General features: G+C 50.1%; 1 protein-coding gene across 1 annotated transcript; it reads right to left on the minus strand.

The window, feature by feature from the left end:
* Nucleotides 1-5077: 5077 nt before the first annotated feature.
* Nucleotides 5078-6788, minus strand: LOC137437351 (putative G protein-coupled receptor 85). Its single transcript, XM_068131691.2, has one exon. It carries the CDS (start codon nt 6491-6493, stop codon nt 5345-5347), a length of 1149 nt encoding a protein of 382 aa, XP_067987792.1. The 5' UTR covers nt 6494-6788; the 3' UTR covers nt 5078-5344.
* Between the last annotated feature and the right edge of the window lie 2682 nt (nt 6789-9470).

Consider the following 9470-nt stretch of genomic DNA (forward strand, 5'->3'; position numbering starts at 1 on the left):
AGACTGGAAGTTTGGGACGATTACACCTCACCACCACGTAATTCAAAGCGCCTCACCACCAAGTAATTCAAAACACCTCACCACCATGTAATTCAAAACACCTCACCACCACGTAATTCAAAATACCTCACCACCAAGTAATTCAAAACACCTCACCAACAAGTAATTTAAAACACCTCACAGCCATAAATCACGTAATAAAAACACCTCACCACCACGAAATTAAAAACACCTCACCACCACGAAATTGAAAACAGCTCACAGCCATCAAACACGTAATAAAAACACCACACCACCACGAAATTAAAAACACCTCACCACCACGAAATTGAAAACAGCTCACAGCCATCAAACACGTAATAAAAACACCTCACAGCCATAAAACACGGATTAAAAACACCTCATCACCACAAAAATAAAAACACCTCACAGCCATAAAACACGTCATAAAAACACCTCACAGCCATAAAACACGTAATAAAAACACCTCACAGCCATAAAACCCGTAATAAAAACACCTCACAGCCATAAAACGTAATAAAAACACCTCACCATCACAAAAATAAAAACACCTCACCACAAAAATAAAAACACCTCACAGCCATAAAACACGTCATAAAAACACCTCACAGCCATAAAACACGTAATAAAAACACCTCACAGCCATAAAACACGTAATAAAAACACCTCACAGCCATAAAACACGTAATAAAAACACCTCACAGCCATAAAACACGTAATAAAAACACCTCACAGCCATAAAACACGTAATAAAAACACTACACAGCCATAAAACACGTCATTAAAAAACCTCACAGCCATAAAACACGTAATAAAAACACCTCACAGCCATAAAACACGTAATAAAAACACCTCACAGCCATAAAACACGTCATAAAAACACCTCCCAGCCATAAAACACGTCATAAAAACACCTCACAGCCACGAAATTAAAAACACCTCATCACCACGTCATTTAAAAACACCTCACCACGAAGTAATTCAAAATACCTCACCACCAAGTAATTCAAAACACCTCACCACCACATAATTAAAAACACCTCACCACCACGTAATTATAAATACCTCACCACCAATTAATTCAAAACACCTCACCACCACGTAATTATAAATACCTCACCACCACGTCATTTAAAAACACCTGACCACCACATAATTCAAAATACCTCACCACCACATGATTCAAAACCACCACAACGTTATTAAAAACACTTCACAACCACGGAAACAAAAGTTTGAGGGAGTCGTTAAGTGAGAACACAGACACTGCCCAGATGTGCAGATATATAGATAAATGACTGTACCCGAGTTGCCGTTTTGTCATGGTTTAAACCAATCATAATTCAAACAATTATTTTGCACAAATGTATTTGTAATATACGTGATATCACATTTTATAAACAATTGAAGTTGAAAAAAAAAAATTCCCCAAAAAAATTCCAAAAAAAAAAGAAAAAGATTGGAACATTTTTCAAAGAAAATACCCTTAGGTCATACCGACGGGAGAGATATGTGCATTCCAGAAGTTTGGTACGATTTCACAAAAGTTTGAGAAAGTAGTTCAGTGACAACACAGGACAACACAGGACAGACAACACAACACAACACAACACAGGACAGGACAGACGCTGCACAGATATATGTATGTACATACAGGTATATTCGTGGATCTATACTTGTATATATGTATATGTGTGTATTCCGATGCTTTGTTCTACGCTTTTTGTTTTTAATCTTGATGTTACCTGGAGTCTCGTGATAAACTCGTTCCAATATTTTTTTTTAACATCGCGTGTGAGGTCCACGAGAGGTGAACAGGTGGAATGTTATTTGGAGAGGAAAGAAGAACGGCTCCAACATGTTTATTTCAGGCTGCATTTACAGTGCACAAAGGTACGTATTGATGTCACTTCCAAAAAATGCACTTTCGTTGAACAATGTTAAATGGGAAAGTGAATCCAGCGATTTGCGCTCCAGTGCATACTATATATGATAACGCTGTATTCCAAATGTGCAGCATTCGGTTCTTACCAAAATACTCTTACAAAGTGGTCGGAATCAGGGATTGTTCTGTAAAAGTACTAGAAAAATATTTTCTACAATGAATTAATTATCCTGTTTTTTTTTTTTATGTATAAAGGGGTTTCCACCGACAAGTAAGTAACAATACATTGGTTCAACATTTGAAAAAAGAGTGCAAAGGTGTTTAACAGTACAACGAACGGACTATATGTTACAAGCAAACATGTCATCATATGTTATCCAAAAGCTGTACAACTTCAATATATTATACTCCGGCTTCTGCTGAGCACGCTCGAGGCAAAGTCCAACTTAAATCGTACAATAATATGTTTTCAATTTTTTTTTTCACCTGGACATTTCACTCACCTTTTCACAGTAATTGGAACATCGAATTACAGGATTTAATTACATTGTAGGGAACTGCCGCACTAGAATGTCGAAATTAGCTTATCTATAGCCAAACGAGGACACCGAGTAGTTTGTAGGCTAAGCCGTATTTACATTGTATGTACAGGTGGCCACCAGATTGGGAGAGGGGTGTGAGCACCCACCGTGCGGAGCCAGGTACTCACTCGTACGTACCTGCGGTGTGGCTCGTCAGGTGCGCATCGTGTAACGATAAGAATGGTCCAACAGAGGCCCGTTATATACTGAAGTCCTTTTCCATACGTACCTACAATGTGACCCCAGGGCACAGTATGGAGATAGCAAGGTAAATGCCCACCTGCTCATGCATTTTGGCACGACCGTCTGAATGTTTTTGTTCTCCAATTAATCGATATGAAGCATCACCAGGTATGTCAGGAAATCCAATGAAAAACTAGGTAAAAAATGTACCGAGTCAAGTCAACTTTTCCATTTAGTTTACACATTTGTTAGTAAACCAGCCCTGTTTGGATACTTTATATAAAAATTATCATCCACACCCAATACTAATATCCACGGTGGCAATAATCCATGGGTCTCAGTTGTGGTGCGCCCACAAGGTGTCACAATCCCTCGAATCCAAAAGCGAATGAAAGGAGGAGAGTTTGAAAACCAGGTACGTGCGCCCTCTCCCTGTGGTGCAGCGTACAGGGCGCGTGCGCGGACCCACGCTCAGGATACGTAGGAGTCACGGGGTCGAGCATCGAGGGGAGTGGCATTCATAAACTCATTCAACTCATCGTGCCATCGGTTACCTACCAGCCCGTACACCTCGTCTCTCGTTCACTGGCACAACTCACACACTCACTCAATCACTCATTTGCTTAACCTGCACTTCAGAAGCAACTCATCTGGTCAATGCTTCCTTCATTGTCACGACCCACTCATAACAAAAACTACTCTTTCATTGACATCGATCTCACTCTCTCTTTCTGTCATTTACTGCCTCACTACACACTTGTTGACTTATCGGATGAATGCTCATTGTTATTAACTGCTCACTTTCTTGTAAATCACCTTTTGCTCATTCAACCTTATTCATTCATTAATTCATTCCCCCCTCTGTCTTTCCCCCTCTCCCCTCCTCTCTCTCCCTCTCTGCCCCTCTCCCCTCCTCTCTCTCCCTCTCTGCCCCTCTCACCTCCTCTCTCTCCCTCTCTCCCCGTCTCTCTCTTCCTCTCTTCCCCGCTCCCCCTCTCTCCCCCTACCTTCCCCTCCATACCCCCCACCTTTCCCCTCCCTCCCCCTTTCCCTTCCCATCTCACCTCTTCTCTCTCCCTCTTTCTCTTCCTTTCTTGCCACTCCTCTCTCTCTGCCTCTTTCTTCCTCTCCTCCCCCCCCCCCCTACTTCTCTCTCCACCCCTTCCTCTCTCTCCTCTACCCCTCCCTCTCTCTCTCCCCTACCCCCTCCCTCTCTCCCCCTACCTCCTCCCTCTCTCTCCCCCTACCTCCTCCCTCTCTCTCCCCTACCCCCTCCCTCTCTCTCCCCTACCCCCCCTCTCTCTCCCCTACCCTCTCCCTCTCTCTCCCCAACCCCCTACCTCTCTCTCGCCTACCCCCTCCCTCCCCAACCTCATTCCTCTCTCTCCCCGACCTCCTCCCTCTCTCTCCCATACCCTCCTCCCTCTCTCTCCCATACCTCCTCCCTCTCTCTCCACCCCTCCCTCTCTCTCCCCTACCACTCCCTCTCTCTCCCCTACCACTCCCTCTCTCTCCCCTACCCCTCCCTCTCTCTCCCTTACCCACTCCCTCTCTCCCCTACCCCCTCCCTCTCTCTCCCCTACCCCCTCCCTCTCTCTCCACTACCACCTCCCTCTCTCTCCCCAACCTCCTTGCTCTCTCTCCCCTACCTCCTCCCTCTCTCTCCCATACCTCCTCCCTCTCTCTCCACCCCCTCCCTCTCTCTCCCCTACCCCCTCCCTCTCTCTCCCCTACCTCCTCCCTCTCTCTCTCTATCCCCTACCTCCTACCTCTCTCTCTCCTACCCCCTCCCCTCTCTCCCCAACCTCCTTCCTCTCTCTCCCCTACCCTCTCCCTCTCTCCCCCTACCCCTCCCTCTCTCTCCCCTACCTCCTCCTTCTCTCTCCCGTACCCCCTCCCTCTCTCTCCCCTACCCTCACTCTCACTCCCCTCCTCCTCCTTCTCTCTCCACCCTTTCCTCTCTCTCTCCCCTACTCCTCCCTCTCTCTTCCCTCCTCCCCCTCCTTCTCTCTCCACCCCGTCCTCTCTTTCCCCTACCCCCCCCTCTCTCTCCCCTACCCCCTCCCTCTCTCCCCCCTACCCCCCTCCCTCTCTCCCCTACCTCCTCCCTCTCTCTCCCCGATGCCATCACTCTCTCCCCCCTACTCCTCCCTCTCTCTCCCCGACCCCATCCTTCTCTCTCCCCTACCTCATTCCTCTCTCTCCCCTACCTCCTCCCTCTCTTTCCCATACCCCTCCCTCTCTCTCCCCCCTCCTCCTCCTTATCTCTCCACCCCTTCCTCTCTCTCCCTTACCTCCTTCCTCTCTCTCCCCTACCCCCTCTCTCTCCCTGTCTCTCTCCACCCCCCCCCCCTTCTCGCTCCCTCCTCCCCGCGCTCTCTCCCCCCTCCCCTCCCTCTCTCTCTCCACCTTTCCCTTAGCCTCTCCCCTCCTCTCTTTTCCTCTCTCTCACTCTCACTGTCTCTCTCTGTCATTTACTGCCTCACTGCACACTTGTTGACTCATCGGATGAATGATCATCGTTATTAACTACTCACTTTGTTGTAAATCACCTTTTGCTCATTCACTCTATTCATTCATTCACTCTCTTTCCCTCGCCAAACACACACACACATTCTACAGGTGGACATGGATTTCCCTTGCATCCCACATTGTTCTGGCTCGTATGACATTTTCACTCGCACGGTCGACCGACTACACAATACGCCTCCTGGGGCATGGCGGCAGTTTTGCGACATTGTGCCAAACTGGTCCAAAACGAGCGCCGCAGCTCCCTGTTGGTCAAATAGCAAACGACGGGGTTAACGCTCGATTGTGCGTAGGTCATCCAGGCAGAGGCGGCCAGGTAGCCACGTGGCAGGGACGGGCCCTTGACGAAAACCCTCCAGAAGCAGGCTACGATGTAGGGCAACCAGAGGACTAGGAACGTCACCGTCACCAGGTAGAACATGCGTCCGACTCGCTTTTCCGTTTTGAAATCGTCCAGTTCAAGGAGGCGTTTGCTGTGCGCACCTGCGTTCTGACGGATCCCTACCAAGGTGGGCGGCGTGGGGCCGCGGCCGAAGCCCGCGATCCAGTTGGCCGCGGCCTGTCCCGTGGCCCCGGGACCGTGGAACGTCCAGTTGTGACTGACGGCCGGGACGAGCTGCGCGGGCCGCATCCGGCGATGCTCATACACGAAGCACAGGAGCTTCAGGTAGACCACGTGCGTCGCCAGTATGATGACCATGAACATGAGCATGAAGCCCAAGGAGTCATTCACCTTGAAGTAGCGATGCTCGAAGTTGCACTGGTCCTCGTCCGGGATGAACTTGTACGTGCCGACGTCGAAAACGGGCGGGAAAGCCATGGCCACCGACAGGGTCCAGGCGGTGCAGATGATGGCGACGCACGTCCACAGCGTGACGCGCTTCGTGTAGAAACGGTGGTGCGCGATGGCGATGTACCTGGTGATGCTGACGCAGAAGAACACGAAGACCGAGTGGAAGGCCGAGAGCACGGCGACGAAGGCCACGATTTTGCAGCCCAGGGCCTCGTACGGCCACACGGAGCCTCGACTCGCGGCCGCCCACACGAAGGGGAAGCAGACGGCGGCGCGCAGCGCGTCCGCCACGCACAGGTCGAGCAGGAAGAAGTACGGGGCCCGGTGCAGGCTCTTCTCCTTGAGCACGTGAAACGCGAGCACCAGGTTCCCCGCGAGGCTCGAGAATATGATGAGACCCAGGGACGCGAGTTTGCCCACCGAGGGCACGAGCAAGCCCGAGGCGTCGCCGCCGCCGACCTGAGGAGTCGCTTGCCCTGCGCCGTCGCTCACGTTCGCCATCAGGTAGAGCGGGGCAGCATGTACGGGCACGGTGCGCGCTCCTAGCGCGCGCGCTCCCGCACCGGCACCCCGCGCGATCCGCCGCCGAGCCCCGACCCACGGCCCGGCTCATGGAGCGGCATCCCGTGCGCGCACGCCGCCCTCATCCGGGGGGCTTGTCGCACCGCATGGCGACGAGACCTCTCGATAACAACAACGATGTCGTTCTCTCTCCCCGAGATTAATGGGTCGTCGTGCGGAGGCACGACCCGGCCGCTGGGACTCGCATGGCGCCGCACGTAGCGTCCGAGAGGCGTCGTCGCTACCACGGAGAGCGCCGAGTCTGCGCAGTGCGCCCGCGGAGCCTCGCCAAGCCCAAGCCTTTGTCCATGTATGGGAAATGACACACACCGCCTCCTCGACTTATTTCATTATTTACACCCAGATTTCCTCGGCGGATAAAGCAGGAAATGAGGGAAATAATCAAATAAGTGCGCGTGCCACCGGCGCCGTGGGCTCTGGTTTTGGCGCGCTTTCCTCGTTCCGGACCGAATGATCAGACGTGGACGCGGCAGCTCCGCAATCGTGGCGCGGACGTGAGAAGATTCCCCAAAAAACGAAGCGCCGCCTCACGTGGATCGTCTGGACGTGAATTCGAGTCGGACGAACCGGGAATGCAGATGAACGTGTGCGGATCATGCGCACGGCGCATTTGGCGGGAATGCTCCATGATACATCCACACATATTCCAACATTCCCATACGTGTTTTAATGGATGCATGGAATTTTCCTCCGCCTCACGTCACTCAAGTATGAACACCTGATTGTGTTTCAAATGGCTCCCAAATGTGGAAGGTCGATACAGACCGCACCTTTGGATAGGCCTACGTCCAAGAAAGGACGGTGATGGAGAGAGAAAATAAATAAAGAGCCATAGATCTGATCCCTTTGGATTTAATATCATTTCCCCTTTTTATTGTCAATTTCGAGCAGCATCCCAATTCCGTTAAGGATGACGTCACGTTTCAACGTGCAACCTGGAAACGCACCTTTGTATAGGTAACGCAAATGCATCTCGAGCGAATGCTGCCGTGTGCACAGCAGGTTCGTAAGCAGGTTATTGTGAGGTAGGCAAGAGGGTTTTTGCAGCGGGGTGTTTACCTGCATAAATAAACACACCTGGATGTGCAATGGCAGGTCTTTCCGCCGAATTAAAATGGACACTTTTGGTCTTGTATTGCATTGCATGGACAGTTTTTGTCCAATGACTGCGGTCCTACTGGAGGGTGTGAGGGCGGGGTATGTTTACATTGTGACGTCACTTTTTTTTTTTTTTTTTTTTTTTGTATACTGAATCGAGGCTCGTGAAAGAGCTAACATTTATTTCACAAACAAATCAACCAGACAAACAAAATATACAAAAAGAGGGAGCGGAAGACAAGATGGGGAGAGAAGGGGAAGCACACAACCACAACATTTGATGGCAGGGAGATGTGTGGGAGGGAGAGGGCTTGGGGGCAGGAGGCGTGGGAAGGGGAGGAGGGGGGGAGAGGTATAAAACACAAGGGCACCGAAATTAGCGGGGGTAGAAAAGATCAAGGTTTTGGATGGGGGAGGATAAGAGATGGTGGTGAACAGCTGTTTTAAAGACCTGGAGGGTGGAGTGGGATTGAAGAGAGTGAGGGAGTTTGTTCCAGAGGCGGGAGAAAAGAGGAATGAAGGAGTGAAGGTGAGCAGAAAGTCTTGATTTTGGCAGTTTAACCATAAGAGGGTTGCAGGCAGATCTTGTGCGAGAGAGAGAGAGAGAGAGAGAGAGAGAGAGAGAGAGAGAGAGAGAGAGAGAGAGAGAGAGACAGAGACAGACAGAGAGAGAGAGAGAGAGAGAGAGAGATCATTCGGAAAAGCTCACGCGTGGCCATGCAGTCCCTGCATACTGATGGCGCATGGCTCCCACAATGCCACCCCCGCACCCTGCAAATACCACACCGCCGTGCTGCTTTGTCGTCTCGTGCACAGGTACACTATACCTGCATATGCTGACGTCGACAGATTGAATGCAGTACTATCATTACGTGCAGCAAATGTAACCTCCATCGGCAGGCACGCACGTAGTGCTCGACCCATATAGTGTTACCTGTACGTTTGAGGTCCGGATCCGGATGTTGTAATACAATCCCATATTTATAACGTCATCCGAGAGTACGAACGATCTTTGACACTCGAATAGCATTGCCAACTTGGAAGTATCTGGTTTTCCTTATGGGATCAATAATGTACCACGTTTGGTCCAAAATGATGGAGGTGCTCTGATCTGATAAAATAAACTTTCAGAAAATTTCTGCCTATTAGTTGGAAAGCTTCTTAATCAAAATCTTTATCAAAAACTTTCTTCCTCACTCTCCTTGCACTGCCATCTCTCCACCTCACCCCCAGGAGAACCTCTGGCTATGGCTTCCTCTCCGCTCCCACCTTTTGTTCATATGTGTTCTGTACCGTTCTCCAAACAGTGATGACTCCATTTACATTTCACTGTCTGACAACATGGACCAACATCTGTCCACTCATTCCAACTCTCTCTTCCTCATATGTGGCGACTTCAACTGTCATCATGCCATCTGGCTGGGTGTGGGTTCCTCTCGCACCAGCCATGGCACCTCAGCAAAGGACTTCTGCGACTCACTGGGACTGACACAATCGGTCAATTTCCCGACCTGGATCTCAGTCAATGGAGTATCTTCTCTTCTGGACTTGGTGATTACAAACTTCCCTGCAAATGGCTGCTGCTCTTCTTCTGCTCCAATCGGCTCATCTGATCATGTGCTTGTTCAAGTGGACATATCTCTGGCCATTCTCAGAGAGCCTCATCAGCGTCGACGAGTCTGGTAATTCACTCAGGCCGACTGGCACGGTCTTCAAGCAGCCATCAATCGTCTCGACTGGTCTCCCATCTCCACTGCCTCTGACATCAACTCAACCTGGGAATTCTTCCAAAGTAAAC

Source organism: Myxine glutinosa, chromosome 12, assembly GCF_964187855.1.
Source record: "Myxine glutinosa chromosome 12, kmMyxGlut1.1, whole genome shotgun sequence".
Classification (NCBI taxonomy): domain Eukaryota; kingdom Metazoa; phylum Chordata; class Myxini; order Myxiniformes; family Myxinidae; genus Myxine; species Myxine glutinosa.